Source organism: Terrapene carolina, unplaced genomic scaffold (assembly GCF_002925995.2).
Source record: "Terrapene carolina triunguis isolate 2854851 unplaced genomic scaffold, T_m_triunguis-2.0 Scaffold262, whole genome shotgun sequence".
Taxonomy (NCBI): domain Eukaryota; kingdom Metazoa; phylum Chordata; order Testudines; family Emydidae; genus Terrapene; species Terrapene triunguis.
In genome coordinates, this window is record NW_020664613.1 from 5,499,180 (window position 1) to 5,527,061 (window position 27,882).

At 40.5% G+C, this 27,882-nt stretch overlaps 1 protein-coding gene across 1 annotated transcript in view; it reads left to right on the forward strand.

Moving 5' to 3' along the window:
- Positions 1–27,882, forward strand: part of RPS6KC1 (ribosomal protein S6 kinase C1) — a 92,776-nt gene that overhangs the window by 51,279 nt on the left and 13,615 nt on the right. Inside the window, exons 9-12 of the mRNA XM_024215298.1 lie at positions 4,724–4,771; positions 6,324–6,456; positions 18,621–20,207; positions 20,479–20,568. Of these exons, the coding sequence (XP_024071066.1) occupies positions 4,724–4,771; positions 6,324–6,456; positions 18,621–20,207; positions 20,479–20,568 (1,858 nt within the window). The remainder of the gene's footprint in view (positions 1–4,723; positions 4,772–6,323; positions 6,457–18,620; positions 20,208–20,478; positions 20,569–27,882) is intronic.

A 27,882-nucleotide genomic window follows, 5' to 3' on the forward strand; every position in this document is an offset into this window, starting at 1 on the left:
AAGGTTAATTGTTATAAGGTATTAGACCTCACAATTCACGCTACAGTCATCCTTACCCAACAGCTTCCATCAGCATCCGAAAGCCAGGAACAGATTGGCTTCCTAACATAACATAAGAGAAGTGCCTGTCCACAATCTGCTGTTGCTGATGCTCCTGATGCCATCGCTTTGGATAGAGAATTGGGACAAGGAACATGCTATGGAACTTCATGTTCTCAAGTCAAGCCTGTTTATGGGGGAGCTCACTGACCCTGGTTGCTGTGTGTTTTGAAAGGAAGTCCTACCAAAAATCCCTAAGGAACATACACCTGCACTCTCCTCTGCAGTGGGAGAGAGATGTGGATGAATGCCAGTATAAATAACTCCTACTGTGACAATACCAGTAGTAAACAATGTTTGGCCCCAAAGTCTGAGGAGCGAAGGCTCTGATGTTGAGAGCAAGTCGGTGCTTAACCCACTGGATTTATGTTTCATCTTTGTAAAAGTAGGTTACAGCAGTAGTCCTGCAAGGTAGCCCAGAGGAGGTTGTTTTTTTCTGCTGTGTAAGTATTATGCTTTTTAGAGTAGATGTACTGCAGTCTAAATGAAGTGGTTGTGCCTCTTTCTTTCTCTGGCTCATCTCCTTTTGGATTTGCATGCCATTTGCATGTTATGGTTATGCCAATAATAGTGTGGTAATTACCCATTTTGTAACTTGTGCAGATGTGGCCAATTATGGACTACGTTTTGATAAGTTGCATGAGCATACCTGCTTCCGTACAATGTTAGGGCCCTACTCTGCAGTCGTTTCAAAGTAAGTTAAATATATCCTAGATCTACCCCGTCAACCTAGGATAAATGGATGACACTAGCAGTTTCTCTAAACTTCCATCATGACCAAATAATCAGTTATGCCAAGATATAGAGGTACTTAATAAATAGTAATTCTCTAGCAAACAAAATGGAGCAGTGGATTATTTTCAAATCTGTGGAAACTGATTTCAGCTTTGAGTTAAACAGAGAAAACAAGACCAAACAGGAGGGAGTATAATGCTTGATTAGAGAGAAAAAGCAAAGGAATGGTGGCTGGTTGGAGAGACTGGTTAATCAGCCTAGCTAGTGAACCTCAGCGACACGGAACTATTATCTGTTAAAACCTATTCTGTTACGGTTGAAAAAGAGTAGCTGCTAGTCTTTGTGATGTTGTAATATAACAGCTGAAGCTAACCCTTAAGGGACAGGTTGTCTGCTTTATTCCAGTTAGTGGCAGTCATTCTATATGTTACTATAGGGCAAAGAGTCGGTAGTCTGCTCTGGTACACCGTATGTTAATACAGTTCTGATAAGCAAGTGTGAAACATGAAAGGGAGGAATACATTAATTGTATTTGTGCAATAAGGTATGCCATCAAAGGTAATTATTTCATGACAGTTTTAGTTATAGCACTTGTTTTATCATGAAATAAAATATGGCTTTAGGAGCCTTTTATTGGAAAGACAATTGTATCAAATTAGTACCAAATTAGATTTTTGTCTTTATAAAGGTGAGCAAACCCATGAGCAGTTTTTAAATTGGTGTGTTGTATTCTACAAATGAACAAATCCTGTCTGAGGGTTAAAGAAGCTATTATTTTGTCCTTTATGCTGACAGCTTCATTACTGATTGGCCTACTGTTGGTATTAAAAAAAAAATGTTTGGCTCCTTATGATCTTTGTGCATGCAACTATAATATTAATACAGAGCCATAGAACTGTTCATTAAGAAGTGACTTTAAATGAGGTTGATGCATGAGATACAGATGTTAAATGCAGACATTCCTTTTCGTATACAGCCGTATGGCTAATAATTTCCAAGTGGCTAAAGCTCTTGTTAGCAAGAGTGCTGGTGTGTTAAGAATGGCCCTATAAATAACTTTAAGAGCTGAAGTTGAAGGTGCTTTTTTTAAAGACTATTGTTAACTAAACATTATTGCCAAACAGATGGAAAGCATTCACCAGCCTGATGTTTTTAAGTCTAATTATATTATCACCAGTCCTGTACGGCTCAGTTGAAGAGGTGTATCCAGAGGCCAATTTATAATCATTTAGCCAACACCTGTTTGGGAGAAATTGACAGTCAAAGGGCACATTTAAAAAAAAATCACATATGTTCTTGTATTTATTGCCTCAATGTGAACAGTACCTACCTACAAATAAACTTGGTAAAAGAAGACAAAGTGCCTGTAAACAAAACATAACTTCCTAACAATTTTTATCTGTCTTAATTTGGCATATCTTGTAAATTTTATTTTAAGCATGGTGGCTAAGCAAGGATAGTAAAACCAATGTTACTGCTATGATTTATTCCACTGGCTTTTTTGTTTCTGAGAGCCCAATAGAACAGGCTTACAAAATCATCATGAAAATTCACCTGCCTAGGCACATTATCTACTCACCAGCCTTCCCATTATGATGAAAATGACATTCAACACATCCATCAAAAAACTTAATCCATTTAGTGGGCAAATAGAATTTTTACAGGCTGCTATAAAATATTTTATCTTAGTTAGATTGCATAAACTCTTGTTTTAAAAGCTTCATCTTAAAACAATCAAGTATTTTTGTACACTGTGCAATGAATGAGTATTATAGGAGGTGCTGGTAGGGACCTTTATACTTAGGTTTCCATTAGAAAAGATTATTGCAACCTTTCCTTAGGAAGGTTTAACACCTCCACTGTTTGCAGCAGGCTTTGAAATTAGGCAGGGAGAAAGTTCTTGGGCTGGGGAAGTACCTTGTCTTCATCCCATGAAATTCCGTTCAGGTTTAGCATAGTTATAATTGATTAAAAATCACAATTTCCCTTCTCTTGCTTGTATTCCTCTGGAATATGTTGGGAGTCTGCCCAAATAATTGAGTATGAACATACTAAAGAGCTAGGCCCACACTGCTGTTACTTTAATGGGAATATCTGTGAACTGCTGTCCGGGCACCATTATCCTTGGACTCAGCATGTGGCTCCAGCATTCCATTCCACCCCTACCTTATGGGTACCACATGGGACAGGATCTTCCCCCAACTCTCAGAGGGGAGGGAGAGCTGAGTGGATTTCTCGGAGCCCCCAAACCAGCACACAATCCCAGCAGACCATCCCTCTTTTTTGGTGGTGCCAGCGGGGGAAGGAGTGCTCCTCTTCCCAGAAAGTGAGGGGGTGGGGGGAGGGAGAGAAAGCTGGGCTGGCCTGCTCCTGCCACCCACTGGCCCCAGAACATGGTGCCACTGGCCCATCACCCCTCTGGAATGTGTTCTGCTGCTGCCAGCTAATGTAGTTAGTCCTATAGCTCAAGTTGTAGCACTCCGTGCTGCAGGTTGTGTGGATAACTGTAAATCTGGCATTTCCTGTCTTACTTTTTTTTTTTTTTTTAATGCTTCACTTTGCTGCCTAAATAATGTTTTAATGTAGTTTTTCTTTTTTTAAATGTAATTGTATTTACATTGGAAGCATAACTGTGTGGAGAAATTTAAAGAGTGACTATTCGACTCAGACTGGACACTCTCTACATGTTTGATCTTGGAGTATTGGTCTTGTACATGTACCATTTTAGGTTATTGTGCTGAACTGGAACTCTTCAGATATGCCTGAGCATCTATACTCTTGGAATTCAAGGGTAACATGCTCAAGAGTTTGGGGGTATACAAAGAGATTTGGAGAACTACAGTTCCCTAAAATTGGAATTTCTGGGGGCTGTCTTTCAAACAAGTGTCAATACTAAATTAACTAATTAGATTCCTTCTCCTGCAAAAGTAACAAATGTTCTTTAACACCCATGGTGGTGTCACTAAGTTATAAATGAAGTTGTCTATGATGTGTCTGCAGCAAAGCCAGTACACTGTAATGAAGACTGGCTTTTGAAGCTATATCTTTTCGCCTTTCTGCAATGAATCCATTCTCTTTTCCTAAATAAATATTCTCTTCCCATCTTACTGTAATATTGCAGTCCTGACAGCTGGATTTCCCTGCAGCAATTTGTGTTGCCAGTTATAAATGCACCAAAATTATAAGGTTGTGGAGGAATTCAACAGCAGTGATAGTAGAACTGATTAAGGCATTAAAAATTTGTAGGTGTTGCCACAACCAGTAAGAGCTAGAGCAAGCCATGTTATCATCATAATGCACAATTTGGTTTTTCTTCCAACACAAACAGTCTTCAGTTTGACTTCCTGGGAGGGACCATCAGCCTCACCTTAAAAGACAAAACACCCTCCCTCCCTCAAGAAAACAGGGAGCCTACGGGGAAGGAACAAAACTTGGGTATAAGAAACCGGGTGTTGTGAAAACAAGTCTTACTGGGAGAAGGGAATCTTGGACTAAACTGAGGTAACACTGCTTTTTATGCAGTTACTCTAACTTGAGTTCTGCTGAATTATACCCTCACTCATAAAACACCAATTGGTGTTTTTTGGGGGGGTTTTTTGGTTGTCAAGTTTTAAATTTTTAGGCAGCTGATTGGTAATCAGATGAAGTTTCTGCAGTATTCAGGAGACATCTTTCATGTCCTCAATCATATTTGTCTTTTAAAAAAATAAATCCGTAAAGATCTTACTAATGTTATCAGATTTTTTTTGTATTTTATTGTGCACTGTTTTTTAATAACATTGGTCTATAGAAATGTTCAATTGTTAATTTTTGAGTTGCCTACTGTTAAGTAGCTTTATACTAATGAGAAACTTAAAATATTTTTTTCTTTAAATTATGTTTTGTTTAGGTTTTACTTGTAATGGATACTAGAACACAGCAGACTTTTATACTGAAAGTAAGTAAAACCTTTATTCTACTTTCCTAAACAACTTCACCTGCTAATTTAGTCCACACAAAGAAAATATTTCCTATTTTTATGGTTGCCATCTCTGTGAATTTTATTGGCACATTAACATTTCTGTCTTCTAAATGTATTTGAATTATATTTTCACTTTCTTCCATCGCCTTTCCTTTCCTTTTTTCTCTGTAGTTCTTGTACCCATAGCATTACCACTGATCATGATAGTGGTGTGATCATTGAGGCCAATATCTTAGCAGGCTTCAGGAAAGGATCATAGTTATGTTAGAGCATAGGGGATATAAACCCTCATGTTTCAGGGCATAAGTTAGGAAGAAATTTCTCCTGTACACAAGCTATTCCATAACTGTTTGCTACAGGATTTGTTGCTTGTTCCCCTGAGGCATCTGGTACGCCACTGTGAGAGACAGAATATTTGATGAGGTGGACCACTGCTCTGATCCAGTATGGCAATTCCTATGTTCTTAAAATTATAGATTACTACAATGTGAAAGGTCCGCTTAAGGCTACTAAACTATTAAATTAACAATAAGGACTTCCCTACATGGGAATTATATCCTTAAGGTTTGCCTCCTGTGATTCATGTAGATCAGGTAAAAATTCTTTTGAGAACCCAGTGAATCCATGGGGCTGGGAATTGGTTTACTTTGAGGGCTTGATGCAGCCCTTATTCACACAAGGAATCACATTGATTTGAATTAGGCTACTGACCTGAGTAATGGCTGCAGAACTGAGGCCCAAAGACTATGCTGTAGTTAATTGTTGAAACTTTATTTACACCTCAGCTTCAGGAACACTGTGTACACACGCTGTAAATTGTTCTAATTCTATTTATCTTGCCTTAGAAATCCAAACACATACTCTGTGCAGAAAATCATTCCATTTATAATTCACAAATGGCCATTCGTAAACATTATATAGTTCAGATATTGGACCCTAGGTAAGCATTGCATCTATAGGCAGACTAGATGAACTGTATATTTTTCCATTTTACTCCTTACATCTTGTTTATCAATATAGTAGTAGGTCACGCTTACTTCCCGCCCCCTCCATTCCAATAACTTCATCTGTGTGCCAAAATTATTACCTCTTCAGGAACTGAACCTTTTCCTATTTTTTTAAGTATGGTGGAAACATAAGGATAACATGTGAATCCAGAGTATTCTTTTGTCTCTGGAACATAGATTGATTTAAACAATGTGTTTTGCTTAAAAAAAATAAAATTTTTAAAAAGGTCATAGGGAAATAACTGTGTGTCATCCTGATGACTTAGTTTGAGAGAGATTCTAATAAAAACATTGACCCATGTAATTGATTTTAATGGCAGCTTTGTGCCATCTTCTGTTCTCTGGAAATGCGCCAGATGCCATCAGCAGAGCCTCGGGGGACTGAGGGGCATAGAGCAGCAGATGAGTGGTTTCTCTGAAGCCCAGAGTAACTCGGATAGATTAGTTTGGTTGATAAACACAGAGCACAGCAGGCTCCAAAGGCAACTGAGGGTACAACTGACCTTTTTGTTCTCTGTCAGGGTCTAAGGAAAAGTAGTGAGTACAGCAGGAACAGAAAGACCATCATTCCCCGCTGTGTGCCCAACATGGTGTGTCTGCACAAGTACATCATCTCTGAGGAGTCTGTATTTCTTGTGCTGCAGCATGCAGAAGGTTTGTCTGTGGTTTAAGTACATTGAAAAAAAAATCAAGCTTTCAATCAATGATAAATTTAAATGTCAAATTACTTTCTTATGTATTTTTCTAAACAAAATATTTTCACTCTTAGAATAACAAAACTATACAAAGAACGGATTTTTTCCCCCTTATTCCTATTCTGAATCTCATTCCTGTTTTGAATTTCCCCAAAAGCTGCTGAGTTGTTTGAGCTTTAGTAATATTGTACATTTCTAACCATTTATTTTCTACAGGACAGAAACTGGTTTGGTTGAAACTGCAATCTACTGTATGTACAAGTCAACTCTAGGAGATAAAATCTTTTTGCCACTTTTGTAATCTTTGGCAAGCAAATCTTTTTAATGTTATGTAACTAAAATGGGAAGTATTCCCATAAGAATTTAATAATTGCCTTCTGAAAAACAAGAACATTTGCCTATTCCTTAACATTACATAGTTATTCTGATCTGGGTTTTTAAGAAAATAGCCAGTGGTGTCATATAGGAGTTCAAAGCAGAACCACAGAGTTGTGCCTTCAAACTATTTATAAAATTCCTGTTATATGTTCAGGGAACAGGTGGCAAAAAATAATTATGTTTTGATTTTTTTCCCCTCTGGATTTAAATATTCCCTAATTTTAATTACTCCTTTTTGTGTAGAATGAGTGCAGAATATAAATTTCAATTCTGCTAATATATCTCTTCCTTTTTAAGGGATGCTGCTAATTCAACCAGAAAGGGGAAATACAAGGCACAGAACTAGTTTATAGAGAAGATAAGTTTAGAGGAAATATTATTCCTTTTGTTTTAACTATTTGGAATTTGCCTATGCACATGCCACTTTTGTCACATACAGGAAAATAGACCAACAAAAGTTGACTCAAGAGTTCTCTGTTGTATGTTTTATTTATTTATTTTAAACCTGACTGTACAATGATGCATGAAGGAAGACCTTATGTTAATAGGCTACAATGTAACTGTATGTGAATTCTCTACCCCCCCAAGAGACCATCCTGGGAATTTGAAAGCTATCAAGTGACCTCTGACCTGAATGTATATTGGTAGTTTTTGACTGAATCTTTGGAGAAGCTTAGAAAATTTGTTGAGAATTCATTGGTGCCAATAGATTTCTGCTCCCCGGAGTCTGCAGGGGAAAGGGATGGGGAGAAAAAATATTGGGGCTGGGGGGGACTCAGTTGATTATTATAACTTCAGGTCCCTAGGATTTTTAATTCCCTTGAGGAAAAACTTCCTTTGGTAGCACAGGATGAAGATAGGATGAGAAGAGGAAAAGGTATTTCAGGGAGAATTACTAGGGTGGGCAATAACCAAACATCCCAAAAAGAACTTTAAAGTACACAGCAAACTGCCACCGTCCAGGGCAACCTACTGGAAATGGTTACTACTTCCCAGTAAGGAATATCTCTCTTTGGCTCTGGTGAATGAAGGGGGGAAGGGAAGCAGAGATGTTTCATACCCCAGAGCTCTTGTATATAAGAGCAAAGAGGTGAGCTGAATGGATTGTACAGGACAGTTACTGTAAGAGGAAAACTTTAACGAATCCAGTGAAAAGTTACTGTCCTGGCCTGCTCATTCTTGTCGAAACCAACCATAACAAGTGTTGAGTTCCCTAGGTAAAATTAATTTGTTTCAACTGCTGCTAAATCCCTACTTTGTATAAATAGTATAGGGCAAAGGGTTTTCTCTCAAATCCCCTTTGTGTATTGGGAGTAATAGAGCAGCATATTGTCTAGAAGTGGGTACATGATAAGCTCAGTCACTGCTCAGTTAATGATTCCTTATAAAAACTACTAATTTTGAGAGATAGGTTAAGCTTATTTCAGTGAGCCAAACATAAAGGAAAAACAATTGCATTTAAAAAGTAATATGTCCTCTTTAATAGAAGACATATTTGTATATGTGGAAAAAACATGCAGAAGAATGTATTGTAAATACGCACTTCTTCGGTCTTACCTAAATCTCAACTATACAAAGTAGCACAAACACTCTCACAGCCTGAAATCATCCTAAACCACCTCCTTCAGGGTGTCCTGTCTATCCTCGAGTGATGTACTCGAGTGATACCGGAGAGGAATTGTGCCACCCCATATTCTAATTCACCTTCCTTTGAGGCATAGCAAGGTGGTCAAAGTTCTTGGATGTCTATGCTTCCATCAACTCCAAATGACCCTGACTTACTGTTGTGGTTGTTGATTTATTTATATTCTGGTAGTGTCTAGGTGCCTCAACTGAGGTCTGAGGTTCTTTTGTACTAGATGCTGTACATACACATTATAAGAAACAGTCCTTGACCCTGAAAGCTTATAGTATAAATAGAAAAGACAAAGGGTGACGGAAAGGAAGTGATGTTCCCATTTAAAGAGGGGGACCTGAGGTACAGAGTGATATGGTGACTTGTCCAAGGCTATGCACAGGAAATATCATAGATCCAGGATTTGAACACAGATCTCAAGAGTCCCTGTCCAGTGCCTTATTTAGAAGACCATCCTTCTTCCCTGACCTTTGTCAGTTAATGAAGTTAAAAAAAAATTGCCATTGGGTTTCTAGTATCCATGGCGATTCTCTGACATCAGGCCTTGAGGTTCCCCAGCTCATCTAGATTCCCACGCCAAAGACCACTTACCATCTCTGTCTTAGTAAAGCGTAGCTGGAACACCTTGAGCACAAGAATAGTTGGAATCCTGACTGTCCTGATACCCTGATACCAATCAGAGAGGCTTTTTTGAATTTTGCCAAGAAAAATAACGGGAAGGTGATTGACACCCAGGATGGGGATTTTGATACGGGCTGGTGCAGTGGGCAGTGGCTGACTCAGTAAGACCTTTTAAATTGTTGGACATTGTAGAAATAGAAACCATGAATGTAAAATGGGGTAAAGTTACACTGTATTTGTATGGGGAGGTTAGGCTTTGTCACCAAGAACACTATGGTGTATTGATGACTGGAGAAACCTGTTGGTTAATAGCAGTCAGATTGCCAGAATCTTGTAAATTTCTAGGGTAGATAATCTTATCAAAATCCCTGTAGAGGAGGTTTTCGTAAATTATGGCTACCTCACACTCATTCCTCTAAAAACCATCTCTCTCTGCTTTTCAGGTTCCCCTGATCAGTCAAAAGCCAAAACTTTCTAATTATTCAGAGCTCCAAGGTGTAATTATAGAGCTAAAAAGGCTGCTTAGTCACTTAGAGGTACTAGCAGTACTGCTCCGAGTTAAAAACAAAAAAAGATAAACAGGCAGGGTATGCTTTGCAGTCATCTTTGGGAATGGATAAAAACTTCAGGGTCAGTGCCTGTTTCAGTATAAATGCCTAAAACTGTGTGTCACTCCTGTATGTCTCCTTTGCATCCAAACTTCAGAAAGTTCTGTTTCATTAGAAAGGAGCATTGAGCGAATAGAACATTTGGTTTATATATTGCTCCGTGGTGGCTTATCATGCTTAGAGGCCAGTTGTACCATTAGGAAGTTCAAGGATAAAAATGTTAATTTTAACTGGAAAACAGTTTGGATTGAGCCCTGTTCAGAGGAGGTTGTAAAGTTGCATATGAAGGTAACTGCTTATTTGCGAAGGGCTTTGCTGTTGATTTTACACCCACTCCCTTTACTGCACAGCTTATATCCACTGTCAGGGTTTTAAACTGGACTCAGAAAACTTGACCCCAAACATTCTTTGATTAAGAAGAAAACATTCTTGTTTTACCCAGAAGTGGTGATGCTGTCATTCCTCCAAACGCAGTTAATGGGGCTGGTGGATTCCCTTATGAGCTCTTCCCATGGTCACAAAACATTAGAGGGCTTTAGAGGGGTGTGTTAGAGGCAAGGAAGTCCACAAAGTTATCTGGTAGCTTTGTCAGAAAGCATTTGGCAAGATCTACTGTGGTGGAGAGCCAGTGTGATGTTAACAAGGCCTCAGTTTTTGTTGGCACTACCAATGCCAGAAATTTTAGAAACAGATGCTTCAAAAACAGGCTGGGGGGCTTCCGTGGTACATCAGAGTTTAAGTGGCTGTTGGAAACTGTCAAATCTCTTTAAGCATAAACAAGCTGGAGCTCCTATCAGTCTGGAGAGCACTCAAGAAACTTCAAATTGAAGAGGCTTTCAGGGTATGGGAACTAATGGACAACAATTCAGTGGTGGTCTGTCTTGCCAAACTAGGGACTTGCTGGTCAGAATGGATTACATTACTAGCCCTAAAGATTCTATTGCCACTCACGAGAATGTAGTAGTGGCTGTTCTGTCCTTGTCCAAAGGCTGGTTTGAAATGATCACTATCTCTCAATTTTTGTCAGATGGTGGGCACACAGGCTTCTTCTACGCTAGCAAACTTTGTAGCAGTTGTTCACCACCACGGTTAGCAATGGTGAAGGCGGTAATATATGTAGGGCTCTGTTTTTAACTACTGTACTGTCAAGTTAGAGATTCTGGTGATAAACTCCTATGTACACTACAGCCTCCACTGCTGCTATTATTATTATGCATTGGAGTTATTGCTTATGTTATGGTAGTGCCCAGAAGTGAGGTCCCAGTTACGTCGGGCACTGCACACACATAAGTATATATGTTTAATCATTTTATATATCATGAAGTTGACTAGTGGCTGCATCTCCTCTTTACAAGATCTGGATTTTATTTTTTCTGCCAGCAGTGCCGCGCACAAAACATGAGATACTTAATGCGGCTTGTGATCAAAGGAGCAGTAGGAAGAGATGTATTTTCAATAGGGCGGAAATATTATGGTTTTCATAAATCAGGACTGTGTTTTGTTTTGTTTTTTTAACATCTACTCTAGTTCAAAATGAATTATTTGGAGGAAGTTCTATGGCCTGTGTTATACAGGAGGTCAGACTAGATTATCACAATGGTCCTTATGAATCTTGAAACCATTCCCTCTTTTTCCACTAAGGTACAGAATTTGGGAAAGTTTTGAAGGATGAATTGTGTAGATGTGTCTCAATACTCCTCTTTCCCCTGTGTGGTCATGGTTATTTGGGAACCCAGATTGTTGTCTTTAACTTTATTTAGCAAAGCCCAAATCCAGTATGGCCACTATTTTTCAGCTATAATCAGGTTACACAGCCCTGCATTGCAGACTCTTGGGCCAACTTAGCAAAAGCTAAATGATTGTTTTTTGGCATACATCCACTTAGTTTTTCAGGATGTAAACTTGCAATGTAACGTGTCTGCAGACTGGATGAGTCAAAATTCAACAGGACATTAATTCCTCTTGTAAACTAAAACTAAAGCATGGCTAGGAAACTGAATTTACTGGTCTGTCAGGTTTTCTTTTATCTTAATGATACTTATCCAAAAGACTTTGTATCTTCTTGTCTTTGTCACTACTTCAAAATAGCATTACACCCACTCCCACCCTACAGAAAACATTTAAAAGAAAATCAAAAAATTGTGGAACGAACAGGACTTCTGCTCAGCATCACTGCCCAGCCACTTTGCTTTTGATTGCATTCAAATTTGATTGCATTCACTTTCTTGTACACTGACTTTTACGATTCATCTCTTTGGGGGGCGCAGATCTAATCTTCTGTCTGTAACGTGCCTATGCTGTCTCAGTGACTAATATGCTCTGTGCTATACATGCATTGTTTGCATTTTTCTGCATACAAGTTCACTTTTAAAAATATGTTTCCATTGTAGCTAATGTGCTCCAGTGGCATAGGACTGGGTGTTAGGAGAGACAAGTCTATTCCTGGCTCTTTCACTGCCCTATGGTGTGTCATTGAGCAAGTCACTTCACCTGTGCCTCAGTTTCCACATTTGTACCACAGAGATTATACTAATTCTTATGTGTAAGATGTTTTGAGATATTTGGAGGAAATGTGCTACTTTGTATAAATAATTGAAAATTAATTGGAGCAAGGACTAAAACTTGGGTATCCCACCTCCCTAATCATTGGGCTATAGAGTGATTCTCTCTCCGTCTGGACCAATGAATATTTACCTACTTAGCCAAAGCATAACAGTTTCAACAGATGAAATTTGAGAAAGAACCATATCAAAGTAACCTGTAGCCCAGTGATCAGGGCATTCATCTTTTGACATTTCTGAATTAATTTTTTTTCCAGACTGAAACAATTTGCTGACGTTGACATGAATTCACAAAATGTTTTGGTCAACCAGATCTGCATTTTTTGGCAGAAAAAAGTTTCAGCTGAAAAATGTCTCCTATATATGAGTCAAATATTATTTTTTGCCTTGGCACTAGTACTTGATTAAAGTAAAATTAATTTGGAATGCACTTTATTTCAGTTAATATTGTAGTGGTTCCTGGTAGCAACCAGTATGGCCGGGTTTCCACTTCCGTTCTGAGATCCCGCTTTTCAGGTGCACTTAACTTTCTTAAATTCCTTCTGGAATGCTCAACCATGGTTTGTGTAATCCAAAAGGTAGATTTTTGCATTAGGTAAATATTAAAAAAAAAAATAGTAAAAATGAACTTCTCCTATCCTGATTGAAGTGATTAGACCTTATGTAATTAAAAAAATGCCCAGCGCTTGCTAGAAATGTCAAAAGTCAAATTACTTACCTCTTTTAAGGGAACTAGATTGCAAGTAGGTGTCACTTTGAAGATTTCTGCTGCAATATTAACTCTTCCACATTGCACATAGGAAACACTTCATATTTTCCTTGGTACAAATACATTTTAGTACATTAGCGGTGATGTATCTATACCAGGGGTGGGCAAACTTTTTGACCCAAGGGCCACATCTGGGTGGGAAAATTGCATGCAGGGCCATGAATGTAGGGTTGGGGCAGGGGATCGGGGTGCGGGAGGGAGTGCAGGGTGTGAGAGGGGTGTGGTGTGCAGAAAGGGGCTCAGGGCAAGGGGTTGGGGTGGAGGAGGGGTACGGGGTGTACGAGGGGGCTCAGTGAAAGGGGTGGGGGTGCGGGAGCGGGCTCAGGGCAGGGGGGGCAGGCGGTGTGTGTCAGGGGGCTCAGGGAAGGGGGTTAGAGGGTTCAGGGCAGGGGGTTGGGGTGCAGGGTGCAAGAGGGGTTCAGGGTGTGGCATCCCTTACCTTGTGCAGCTCCGGGTTGACAGCGGCATGCACCAGGGCTAGGGTAGGCAGGCTCCGTGTCTGCCTGCCCTGGCCCTGCGCCGCTCCCAGAAGCGGCCAGCACCGCGGCCCCTGGGGGAGGGGGCTCTGCATGCTGCCCTTGCCTGTGGGTACCTCCCCCGAAGCTCCCATTGGCCGCAGTTCCCCGTTCCCAGCCAATGGGAGCTGCGGGGGATGGTTCCCGCAGGCGAGGGCAGCGCGCGGAGCCCTCTGTCCTCCCTCCCCCAGGAGCCACAGGGACATGGTGCCGGCCGCTTCTGGGAGCAGCGCGGGGCCCATGGCGCCACAGGGGTGGCAATCCCACCGGACGGATCCTGCCCACGGGCCGTAGTTTGCCCACTCCAATCTATACTATAAAATGTAGAATGACTGGCAACCTTGTGGTAGAAAGATTAGATTTAGGAAACTTGGTTGTATTGATGCTAGTTTTCTTGCGATTCTATTAAAGATGAATAAACTTCAGTTTTGTAGTGATACTTTTCACAGTTATTTAGTATGTTAGACAATATTTGACAAAGTGACTGAAGCCCGTTTGCGTGGACTGACTTCTGTAATTTTAGTTTTTATAGATTCCTGATACAATATTAGCATGGTTTGCTAATGGGTTTTCTTGATCTTACACAACACATGGTGGGAGGAGGAGGAGATTATTTGTGTGTCACTCATAAAAACATAATTATATACCCAGAAACAAATATCGCTCTTGTTTGACCCTGGATTAGGCATTTTCAGAAGGGAATAAAATTGTTGTTTTTCAGTATTGAACAAAATTATTGAACAGCATTTATTTACGTATTTCCACTTGCCCAGGAGGCCAGTCTTGAAATACTTATACATAAACAGCTATATGTATGAATTTGGACATTAATCAAATGGTTTTTCATTTAGTTGCACTTAACTGTAAATCAGAAAGCAATAAGCAACAGTTTTTCATCATTTCCTACTACAAGTAATTATTGAATCATAAACTTTTTTCTCTTAAGCTTTTAAAAAGAGGAAGGTTTATAATGGGAATAATTATTGAAGGGTAGGCAGTATGGCCATTTAAACTGTTTTCACTAGTGTCAGAATAATGTAAATTTGATTATTATTTTTGTATTAAATATAATAATTGGAAGCTGGGCTACTGACCATCTTTAGATGCCTATTAGGACTAAGGGAATTGTATTCTCTGTTAAAAAGCATCAGAAATAAAAACCTTTAAAAACTGCATGTGCTGTTTTCTTTTTAAACCGTTACATAGTGACTTGAGTGTCTTTTACATTGATAGGGTTAAATGGCTATGAAACATAAAGAAACAATAATGTCCTGGGTCACCCTACTAGCAGAAATACCTAGGGAGGAGGATTTGTGGATAGAAAACTCCTTGAGAGTTCCCTTGTCCCAGTGTTGACTTTCCTTGATATATTTCCGAAGGGGAATCAGGAAGACATGAGAATGGGGACTGGTTTGGCACTTGTGGATTCTGGAGCCCGGGGATTCACAGGTGGGCAAAATGCTGCATGTAGATGCCCAGAGTCCCCAGGCCACCTCTGGTTCCCTGATAGTACAGCTCCTATGCCCCAACGACATCTCTCTTAGACAGGGGGTTTCTCAATGGTGTATAAAAGCTAAGCCCGCATTCTGCCATATTTTAAGTGTCAGTGGACTGCTGCTCTCGTATGGAAGCTCCATTACAGTCCACTCATGTGCAAGAAGTTCCCAGGTCTATATTTATGGATGGGTTAGGGGAGTGTTGTCAAATGAAGTTTTATTAATTGGTACAGGCAAACTGTGACTATTTCCATTATATGTAAATGAATGAGCTCCGCAAAATTATTTTGCCAAATTTTTAGCATTTAAAAAAACATGATTTCAACAAAACTTAACAAAAAATAATTTATTTTTGAAATTTTCATTCAGAATTGTGGAATAAAAATCCTACTTTTCATTTTTGCTCCCTCTTTTTTTCCAATTGAGGGGAAAAGTGTGAGGGGACAGGTGAAGAGGGGAGAGTGGTTCCCCAACCCCACGTTCGCCCCCCCCCTTCCCTCTGCTGCTGCTAAAGTGAGAGAGAGATGGTGGCAGTGGGGAACTCAGAACTGAAAATTTGAAACTATATTGTTTAAAACATTTTTGTTTTGAATTCTTTGTGTGACGGGTGAGGGGTAAATTGTGGACAAAGCATCAAACTTTTGCAACCCTCCCAAAATTTGACCAACTCTAAAACTTTTATGGAATACAATAAAATGAGATAACATTCCATATGACTCATTTAAATACAGACGTATTCATGGTAACCATGAACATCTTAAAATCGAGATCTAAAATTATGATATAATCAATGATTGATTCTCAGTGTTTTCTATATCAGGACCCCCTCCATGTTTTCCTTCCCATGTAGCTGGGACAGTCACATTTAATTATATGGGAATGTCAAGGTGATGACACCCTGACACCTGTTTACAACTTGTAGGTTAAGAGCACGTATGTGAATAGATCCAAATTGTCTCCCTTACCATCAGTTTCCAAACTGTTAGAATTTTTTATTAATATTTTTTGTTTGATATACTTAGCTTCATCATAGCTAGTGAAGATCTTGTTAGATCACATGTACTTTCAGGAATTTCAGTAAACTCTGTTATTTTGAAAGGAAACTTCTTGAATTCACATTTTTCCCCCCTGAAAGTTTTCTAGGACCTCTCTCTGCCTGCTTGAGGTCAATGTCTTAGGCCCAAGCAAGCACAATAGAACAAATTGGAGAGAGCCCAGCAGAGGGCAACAAAAATGATTGGGGGCTGGGGCACATGACTTATGAGGAGAGGCTGAGGGAACTGGTCTTATTTAGTCTGCAGAAGAGAAGAATGAGGGGGGATTTGATAGCAGCCTTCAACTACCTGCAGGGAGGTTCCAATGAGGATGTAGCTAGGCTGTTATCAGTGGTGGCAGATGACAGAAGAAGGAGCAATGGTCTCAAGTTGCAGTGTGGGAGGTCTAGGTTGGACAGTAGAAAAAACTATTTCACTAGGAGAGTGGTGAAGCACTGGAATGGGTTACCTAGAGAGGTGGTAGAATCTCCATCCTTAGAGGTTTTTAAGGCCCGGCTTGACAAAGCCCTGGCTGGGATGATTTAGTTGGGATTGGTCCTGCTTTGAGCAGGGGGCTGGACTAGAAAACCTCCTGAGGTCTCTTCCAATGCTAATCTTCTATTATTCTAATATCTTCTAATTTCATTTTGTGCAACCTTCTGCTTTGTACCTATGATCTGTAATTGTTTATAACAAGCATTAATAGAATTTTCAAGCTTTTGAAGAGTAACAGTCCAATTGTATTATTTCCAAAGCTTAACTGCAGCCAATACAGTGGTTACATTTACTTCTGTAACTTTCTTGGACTTCTCAGAGATGAGAGAACTGGGCTTGGGTTGGGACAAAGACAGATGCGCTGTCTTATTCCTTCCTATTTAGCCATAGATTCTGATATCTGTTACTGAAGTGTATTGAATAAAATCCACCTGCCTCCACAAGCAAAAAAAAAAAAAAAAAGGCATAATATAGCAAGGTATCAGGGAAGAAGTCTTAACTTGGCAAGAAATCCTGATTTAACAGACCAATAAGATATTTATTTTCTTGCTTTTTGAAGATATCTGTACCTGTATCCAGGGCCGGCTCTAGGATTTTTGCCACCCCAAGCAAAAAATTTTTTGCCCCCCCCCTTTTTTTCATGCCCCCGGCCCCGCCCCAACTCCACCCCTTCCGAACCCCTTCCCCAAATCACCAGCCCCGCCTCCTCCCCTGGGCGTGCTGCATTTCCTCCCCCCCCCCATTGCTTCCTGCGGGCCCCCCGCGACCTCCCGCCCTAGCTCACCTCCGCTCCCCCTGCTTCCCCGGGCGTGCCCTCTCTCAGGCGAGGGAGGGGGGAGAAGCGGAGCAGCGGCGCATTCAGGGAAGCAGGCAGAGCGGAGGTGAGCTAGGGTGGGGGGGCGCAGGAAGTAACGGGGGGGGTAGAGGAACCGCTTCCCGCTCCAGCTCACCTCCGCTCCACCACCGCCGCCTCCCTCGAGTGCCCGCCGCTTGGCTTCTCCTCCCTTCCCCCCTCCCAGCCTTGCTGCACGAAATAGCGGTTTTGCGTACGGCAAGCCTGGGAGGGAGGGGGGAGAAGCGGAGCGGCGGTGCATTCAGGGGACCAGGCGGAGCGGAGGTGAGCTAGGGTGGGGGGGGCACAGGAAGTAACGGGGTGGGTAGAGGAACCACTCCCCGCTCCAGCTCACCTCCGCCGCCTCCCCCGAGTGCCTCGCCGCTCGGCTTCTCCTCCCTCCCAGCTTTGCTGCGTGAAACAGCTGTTTTGCACCCAGCAAGCCTGGGAGGGAGGGGAGAGAAGCGGAGTGGTGGCAGCGGCGCGCTCAGGGGAGCAGACGGAGGTGGAGCGGAGGCGAGCTGGGGCGGCGGGGGAACTTTTTCCCCATACCCCGGAGTCGGCGCCTATGATGGCCGGCGTCAGAATGCCGCCCCTAGAAATGTGCCGCCCCAAGCACCTGCTTGTTTTGCTGGTGCCTGGAGCCGGCCCTGTCTGTATCCTACTAATAGGGAGCGGAGGGGCACTAATATCCACAAAACTGAAGAGGGGGGAAACCTAGAACTTGGTAATGATTCCTCCTTTATTCCATCCCTCCTTTTTTCCTCCCCTGATGTCACATAGAAGATTGGAGCTGTGATTCAGAAGCATCTCAGGAAATGCAGAATGGTTGTGGGGAACCTTATTTTCTCTGATTCTTGATATGTCCTGAAACGGGAGAGCAGTTGTAATCCTGGAACAATTTGGTTAGAGACTACTCTGTAGGATTTTAAACATTCTTTCTATTTTAATAATCTAAAATGATGCTACTAACATGAATGTATTAATAAATTTGTTTGAACTATGAGTTAAGTCGACAGGGTCCCTCTAGCTATTCTCTATTGAAATAGCAGTTCTAACCTCCTCTAATTGGCATAAGGAAGTAATTTGCACTGGTGACTTGTGTATTTTATATCTCATAATGAAACCATTTTTTAGTTCTGCGTTAAATTGTGATTTTTCTTTTTCTTCCTTTGTAGGAGGCAAACTGTGGTCTTACATCAGTAAATTCTTAAACAGAAGCCCCGAAGAAAGCTTTGAAATCCATGAACTCAAAAGTTCTACTAAAATTCACCTGCAGCTGCCAACCCCTAGCCCTACAGAAATCAGCAGTAGTGTTGACTCCAGAGGAAGCAATGGGGGGAACATGCTGAGAGTTATACCACTGAAGAGCAGCCTTACACCAAGTTCTCAAGATGAGAGTAGTAACCAGGAAGATGGCCAAGAAGGTTCTCCCAAATGGACAGATTCTGGGTCAAGTTCAGAAGAAGAATGCACTACTAGTTATTTAACATTATGCAATGAATATGGACAAGAAAAAATTGATCCTGGCTCTTTAAATGAGGAACCCGTGCTGAAACCAGAGGGAGAAGATCTTAAAACCAAAGAGTTAGGATGCTTACAGGCACATACTTTAGTTGGCAATGATAGCTTCAGCTCTCAGATCACCTCTCGGGAGCTAAAGTTTTTCACTGAAGATGCTGACCTGGAAGTACTTAGTCCTACTAGGATATCAGACTCATTAAGTAAATCCAAGCACAGCCCTATGGAATTCTTCAGAATAGACAGTAAAGACAGCACCAGTGAACTTCTGGGGCTTGATTTTGGAGATAAATTGTATAGCTTAAAATCAGAATCTTTAAAGCCATTTTTTTCTGCACCAGATCATGACAGGAGTCTTGAAACCATGGAAAGCAAGGTGGGCTTTAGAGCCCAGGACACAATAAGCCGGGGTTCCAATGACTCTGTGCCGGTAATTTCTTTTAAGGATGCTGCTTTTGATGATGTAAGTAGTGCTGATGAAGGAAGGCCTGATCTTCTGATAAATTTACCTGGTGTGTCTGAGAAACTGGAAGAAGCACCAGTGGTTAGGCCAAAAAAGCTTACAAAGACTGATGTAAACATCTTGGAAAGCAAACTGTTAGAAACCCCTGATGTCTTACAATTAAATAATAGTACAGAGCAATGCAAAGCACTTGATCAAAAGTTGAATCATGTGGTGCCAGAATTGGGCCATCCTTCTAGCAAGGAATCAGAAGGACAATATGATGTCACTCAGGAAATTGTCAGGACACTATTTACGTCTGATATTGACCTGGCTAGTTCAGAAGACATGGCTCAGTTTCAAGGACTCGGAGCAATTTCTTCCTCATCATTAAATGCAACAAGCACAGAAGAAAATTTCTTATTTATTTCTAACCCACTCTCAGGTGCTAAAGAGTATAGCTTAGATGGCAGCATTGTAAGAAATCAAGCAGTGTTGCTATTTTCTGATCAAATGGAAGACTTTGGTAAAGAGAAAACAAACCCTGCTCTCTTACCAAAAGCTGAAAGCAAAGAGACAGTAGTGGAGGGCAAGAGTGAAATAGCACTAGAAGGAGAGAAGGAAATACATCAAATTTTTCAGGACCTCGACAAAAGACTAGCACTAACCTCCAGATTTTACATCCCAGAGGGTTGCATTCAAAGATGGGCAGCTGAAATGGTTGTAGCCCTTGATGCTTTACATAGAGAAGGAATTGTGTGCCGCGATTTGAACCCAAACAACATCTTATTGAATGATAGAGGTCAGGAACTTTTGCAAATGCATTTCTTTTTATTCGCTGTTGCTTCCAATTAACTGGGTAGGCGTTTTATCTTGTAATTAGTATCTTCATTTCCTGTCTAGAGCTTCATTATCAGTGCAGCAAATTCACCCCCAGTAATAGCTTCTAGTACTTAATGATGCCATTATTCTTAATGATACTGTTTTTAGCTACAAAAGGAGTAATTACAGTTCACTTCTGTAGAAAATGGAAGGGAAAAATGTTTTGATTTCTCCTGTCGTTTTGTTTTTAGGACACATTCAGCTAACGTATTTTAGCAGGTGGAGTGAGGTTGAAGATTCCTGTGACAACGATGCCATGGAGAGAATGTACTGTGCCCCAGGTTAGAGCAATCACCTAAAATGTTTCACTTGGAAAACAGATTAGCAGTTTTCATTTTCTCATGGAGCCTATATAACATATTTCTCTTTGGGACCTCAAGTTCATGCAATATTTGATAGGATTTTTTCCAACTATCTTAGAATCTGAAAGAGCTGGTAACTATACCACCGTTCAACTGACCTGTAGTTTGATATGTTATGTAGCTCCTCTATAAAATGTTATTGCACTAAACTTCTTGTTTTTTAGGAAACATTTTATTTTCCTTAGGATATTTCCAGTTTCAGTGAAGGCATGCCTGATCCCTGAAAAGGGCAATTAAAGAAAAAAGAGCAGTTCAGACTGAAATTGCCACAGAAAGATTTTAAAAATACAAACTTAACAAATATACAATAATAAGAGAAACATAAATATAACAGCTTTAAATATAAAATTATAACAAACATACAGATATGTGAGGCACCAATGATGAGCAAAATTGGAAATAATTTAGAGATTGGTATGTTTTCTTAGAACCATTTTTATTAAACCCAATGGGATAAAATATGCATCTTAGTTTTTCTGGTAAATCCTGTGCTTCAAACTGAAAACTGCTAATTTTATTTAGTGGCCAAGTGGTAATGCCTGGCAAAAATGAGATGGCTAAACAGTTTCACATATGAAATTTTGAAAACAAGAGGGTATAAACTAGTTTAAAAAACATACAACAAAAACCTCAAATTACTTTAGTGGCGGAGATTTTTCACTTGTGAGTTCTATCCAGAGATGAACTGTTTCGGGAAGTTTGAGCAAAACCTATTCAGCTGTTTGAGCTCTCTGTGAAAGGGGAAAACTTCCTTGCTTTAAAATTTAGAATGCCCTGTACACTTCCTGCTGAACTCACACACAGGTTGAACTTTGAAACTTGGCGTGCAGGTGGTCCATAACTAAGGCATGTACATAGTCAGTGACCACGCTTGATAAAGATTGGTTGAATAATAAGGTTATAAACAATTTGAAAGATGGCTTCAGAGCTTAGCATTGAGTAGCACTTCACTCTGTGAGTTAGTCCCCTAAAAATCAAATGGAGTATAAGGGGCTACGCAGTGTGAATAGATGGTAGAATATGGGCCATTGGCATCTGCTAAAACTTGAATTCGAACCCCTCACTGTGACATGGCACTTTGTCTCTGCCCAACCTGACTTGCACAGAAGGTGCTGCTGGGCCAGCTTACAGGAGGAAGATTGCACATGTCTCTGAATCACAGCCAAATACTTCTTTATATTTTGAAACAACACAAAACACCTCACTACCTTAACCTCAGGAACAGGAAAACCTCCAGATCTCTGGTGCCAATTGGGGACGCTGGGGGAGGGGGCAAATGCCCCCTCCCAAGGTTTTTGCATTGGTCAAAGTTCCATAGGCCATGGAGCTGGGGGGGCCTTTCCTGACAATTTTTAAGCACTGCTCCCATGTTAAATCGGTTTGGCTACTGCCAGAGTAGCCTGGAACATTGCTCTGGCTGCATGGTTCCAATGCTGCTGAAATTTGACCTGGCCAGAAGAAGGCAGACTTTGTGATGGCTAGGCCAAATTTCAGTGAGTGGCATTGCGACTGGGTGCACAGAGTCACATTACTACTCAAATTTGTCCTGGCTGCTCCTCCATCCAGATGGAGGGGCAGTCAAGCCAAATGGTGTTGTGAGAGGGCACATAAGGAGTCCATTCCTGTGGGGCAGAGTGCAGGGGAGTCAGCCGAGAACTCGGCTCTTGGCGGCACTGGTTCATGCACTGTATGGCTAAGAGAGAGGGGAGACTCTGAGTATGTCTACGTTGCAATTAAACACCCGCAGCTGGCCCGTATCTGCTGACTCTGGCTCACAGGGCTCGGGCAGTGGGGCTGTAAAATTGCAGTGTAAATATTTGGGTTCGGGCTGGAGCTTGAGCTCTGGGATCCCAAGTGGGGGGAGGATCCCAGAGCTCCCACCTGAGCCCAAATGTCTGCACCACAATTTTACAGCCCTGCGGCCTAAGCTCAGCAAGCTCAAGTCAGCTGACACGGGTTAGCCGCAGGTGCTTAACATACCCTTTTTGAAGACATACCCTCTTTGGCTGAGGGAGACCTGGGGTCTGTGCAGGGAAAGGACAAGTGGGGTCCCTGCTGCGGGGAGCCGGAGTGGAACTTGCCCCAGCAAGAAATATCTGAACTGGCGCCACTGCTGCAGATCTCCTCATTTTAGAGTTGTAGCAATTTCTGTCGCTTTTTAAAGGTAAAAAAAACCTATCTTTCTGTTGCCACGGTGCATCCATCACAGTGCAAACAATGTGCTGCTGCCTTGGTAGCCCAGCTTGCAGGAAGCTTTCTTCAACGGGACATGCATCCGAAGAAGTGGGTATTCGCCCACGAAAGCTCGTGCTCCAATACGTCTGTTAGTCTATAAGGTGCCACAGGACTCTTTGCTGCTTCAACAGAATAGTAGTGGTAGCAAAGATCGAAACTCATCCTTTCCCACTACATTGCCTTAATGAGGTGTGAACTTCAAAGCCTAACTATCCATTTTAATGACTACGCTATTGGAGGCCTTGTCTGCCCCTATAAGCTCTAAACAACCAAGTGTTGACCGAGCAGTTGGAATAACATTTAAAAATCACAAAATGCAAGAGTTAAAGCTTCCTGCACTATCATTAACTCTGCTTCAGTGCACATAGGTAGTATTGATCTGGAGTTTTTTGGCTAAGCCTCCAGTCCTGCAATTTGGATCAGTGTGGGCGGACCTTTGCATTCGCGGAGCCTCACTGAAACAGTGCATGAGTGCAAGTGTGTGTCTGCACATATCTATCCAGTTAAAGGATAGGGGTCTCCATGTGTAAATATTATATGTGTGCAAGTTGACTGAGTTAATGTTGCTGTAGGATTCTTAGCTTCCACACTTCCTGATATTAATATTTTCTGTGCAAAATGGAACAATGCATTAATGTATTGTTTTGGAAATCAATATTGCATATATTATAAATATTTGCAATAACTTAACAAGAGAGAGTTGCTTTGAGTGGAGGAACATTTTATTTTGAGTAGTAGCCTCATAGTTGTACCTGGAAATAACCAATGTCACTCAGTTCAAACGTGGTCCTTAGAGCTCCCACTATCTAATCATGCTCCAAACCACTTGCTCATCATTAGACAGCTAATTTCAGTCTACTTCCTTCAGGTCCAGGAACACTCCAAGATTATGGGTGCTTGAGCGATCATCATTCTATCGAGGACCCACGTCTCTGCTCTATCAGGACAGCATGTTCCCCCCTTCTTAGGATAGTCTATTTTAAAATACTACTTGTACTCCACTACATTGTGAGAAACTGTTCTTTTAAGTTACTTGCTTCAGTTACACATTGCAATCTAAGGAGAGATCTTATATCAAAACATTGCCATCAAGATTCTATTATAGATACTATACAAATTACTTATTCTTGAGATGCAATTCTTTATTTGTATTAATTTTGGACACAGTTTCATCAACAGAAATGGCAGAAAATTGATCTGAAAGTTTAACATGTAGCAGGATATCAACAACTTAAAATCAGACTGCTATGTAAAAAGTCTAAAAAATTTTCAACTCCTGTGGTTACAAGTAACACTGGAGATTGCTAGAACTGAAAGAGATGCGAGAGAGAGAGAGAGGATCTCTGTTGATTCAGTAGGTTTACTTTGATTATTTCCACATTTATAGTCAGCCAATTTCCCTGATTGTGTGGGTCTTTCACAGTAGTCATAGAATCATAGAAGTGTAGGACTGGAAGGGACCTCAAGAGGTCTTCTAGTCCAGTCCCCTTCACTCATGGAAGAACTAAGTATTATCTAGACCAACCCTGACAGGTGTTTTTCTAACTTGCTCTTTAAAATCTCTAATGACGGAGATTCCACAACCTCCCTAGTCAATTTATTCCAGTGCTCAATTACCCTGACAGTTAGGAAGTTTTTCCTAATGTTCAACCTAAATCGCCCTTGCTGCAATTTAAGCCCATTGTTTCTTGTCCTATCTTCAGAGGTTAAAGAGAACAACTTTTCTCCCTCCTCGTTGTAACAACCTTTTATGTAATTGAAAACTGTTATCATGTCCCCCCTCAGTCTTCTCTTCTCTAGACTAAACAAACCCAATTTTTTAAATCTTCACTCATAGGTCATGTTTTCTAGACCTTTAATCATTTTTGTTGCTCTTCTCTGGATTTTCTCTAATTTGTCCACATCTTTCCTAAAATGTGGTGCCCAGAACGGGACACAATACTCCAGTTGAGGCCTAATCAGCACAGTGTAGAACAGAATTACTTCTTGTGTCTTGCTTACAACACTCCTGCTAATACATCCCAGAATGATGTTTGCTTTTTTTTGCAACAGTGTTATACTGTTGACTCATATTTAGCTTGTGATCCATTAGGACCCACAGATTCCTTTCCACAGTACTCTTTCCTAGGCAGTCATTTCCCATTTTGTATGTGTGCATCTGATTGTTCCTTCCTAAGTGGAATACTTTGCATTTGTCCTTATTGAATTTCATCCTATTTCCTTCAGAGCAAACTGGAGAAATGGTCTGATCATTGTAAATTTTAATCCTATCCTCCAAAGCACTTGTAACCACTCCCGGCTTGGTATCATCCATAAACTTTATAAGTGTACTCTCTATGCCGTTATCTAAATAATTTATGAAGATATTGAACAGAACCAGACCCAGAACTGATCTCTGTGGGACCCCACTCGATATGCCCTTCCAGCTTGACTGTGAACCACTGATAACTACTCTCTAGGAATGGTTTTCCAATTAGTTATGCACCCATCTTATAGTAGCTCCATCTAGGTTGTATTTCCATAGTTTGTTTATGAGATGGTCATGCAAGACAGTAACAAAAGCTTTACTGAAGTTAAAATATACCACATCTACCGCTCTCTCCCTCCCCTCATCCACAAGGCTTGTTACACTGTCAAAGAAAGCTATTAGCTTGGTTTGACAGGGTTTGTTCTTGACAAATCCATGTTGACTGTTACTTACCACCTTATTATCTTCTAGGTGTTTGCAAATTGATTGCTTCATTATTTGCTACATTATCTTTCCCGGTACTGAAGTTAAGATGACTGGTCTGTAATTCCCCGGGTTGTCGTTATTCCCTTTTTATAGATGGGCACTATATTTGCCCTTTTCTAGTCCTCCATAATCTCTCCCATCTTCCATGACTTTTCGAAGATAATTGCTAATGGCTCAGATATCTCTTCAGTCAGCTCCTTGAGTATTCTAGGATGTATTTCATCAGGCCCTGGTGACTTGAAGACATATAACTTTTCTAAGTAATTTTTAACTTTTTCTTTCCTATTTTAGCCTCTGATCCTACCTTGTTTTCACTGGCATTCACTATGTTAAATGTCCAATCGCTACTAACCTTTTTGGTGAAAACCGAAACAAAAAAGTCATTTAGCACCTCTGCCATTTCTACATTTTCTGTTATTGTTTTTCCGCACTCATTGAGTAATGGGCCTACCTGGTCCCTGGTTTTCTTCCTCAGTGGCATGGGGGAGAAGGAGAGTAATATTTAAAAAGAAGACATAGCAAATTGGATTGTATTGTTATGCAAGGGGAAACTAGGACAGGTTGGGAGAAAGCTAAAAAGATTTTTTTAATTAGCTTGATTTCAAGGCATGGTCTCTTTTTAAGCTTAACTTTTTATGTAGTGTCCTGTGTATCCATCACTGTAGTATCTGAAGGAAGAATTAGATTGTAAGAAGCTCTTTCTTTACCAATGTACTAGTATACCAGAATCTACCCACTGGAATGGCATTTTAGTATTAAAGTTTTCTCTTCAATGGGACTCATTATGGGGGCAGAGGTCATTGCAGGATCAAGGCCTAAGAAATCACTCTAAAAACTGGGTATTGAACACCAGAGTATAGAACAGTATCTATTTTTTAATAAAATACCAACACTATTATAGAAACAGCCATCATAGCCTTTAGAGTATGAAAAACAAGCAATTGTCATCTCTCACTAAAACCCATCAAGAGCTGAGATGAAATGTGACTGTGGATGTATAAAATATATTGTTTTATTTTTATATATATATATATATATTAAAAGGAAAGAGCTCCTTACTAATGGTAAAGCAGCAATAAAATGGAAAAACAAAGATTTAAAAAGTTCCACAGGATATCCTTGTGACAACATAGTCAACTTTCTGTAAAATAGCAATATAATTTTATATCTTGCATACATTAAAAGCCTCTTTCAGAAGAGAGAAATATTTTGCAAGAAGGTACATTTCTCACAGTTGACCACCAGGTGGCATTGTACCATTAATGGATTTATGCTGTTGACTGGCTGGCACCCTCTTTTGCCTTACTTTAGATAAGATCTACAGAGCGGAGAAGAGCTTTGTTGTAATTATTTGCATAACAAGAACTGTACTCTCAAGCTTTGTGAGTTGTAGAGCGTTCTAGCATGGTATACATGGTTAAAAGCGGAAAGTCCCTTAGCTCCTTGGATAGATCTACTTTAATAAAGTTCAGGCTGAAATAAATAATGCAATAACAAAGCTATCTGCGGATACTTAAAAGTAGTGCCTATATTATACTTTGATTAATAGCCAACCCAAATCTTTGCTATCCGCCCATGATAAGTCAGATTTTCTTTCTTTGAACTATAAGGGAAATGACGATAACTCATTCGATAATTCATTCCTCATAAACTCAGCACCATTAAGAGTAAAAAATGTGGATTTTTTTTGGCCAAGATTAATGTACTATAAATAACGAATGTGTTTAACTAACAAATTATAAGCCCACAGATGAGAATTTTCACTGCATTAACTTTGAAGTGCATAATGTTTTCTTACGATCCCCTTTTTTACATTATTTTTTGTTTTCTAAATAGTTTTAAAATGTGCTAAGCTGCTGACGTTTGAATAAAATGTAAAGTTGTCGCCAGATCATGATGAGAATGATTCACTTCTGTTTAAACAGCCCTTTGCTCTCAGTGCCCCCTGAGAACTCTTATCACATATTTGTCCACAAAAAAAAAAAAAAACCAACCCCCTACACACAACCTATTATTCCCCCCACCACCCCATGCTTATAATATAGCAGTGTAACTTTTTTATCTCTTGGTTAATGTGCCTTGGTATTTTGAGGGGGGGGGGGTGAATTCCAGTAACAGATTCAATTTACAAGGACAGAAACTTGAGCAAATGCCAAGCTAGCAGGGGGGCCATTATTCTGCTCTATAAATAAGTTTGAAAAAGAAACACACACACACACACACACCTGTGAATCAACATGTTTTGGTCAAAGTGAGGGGAAAGC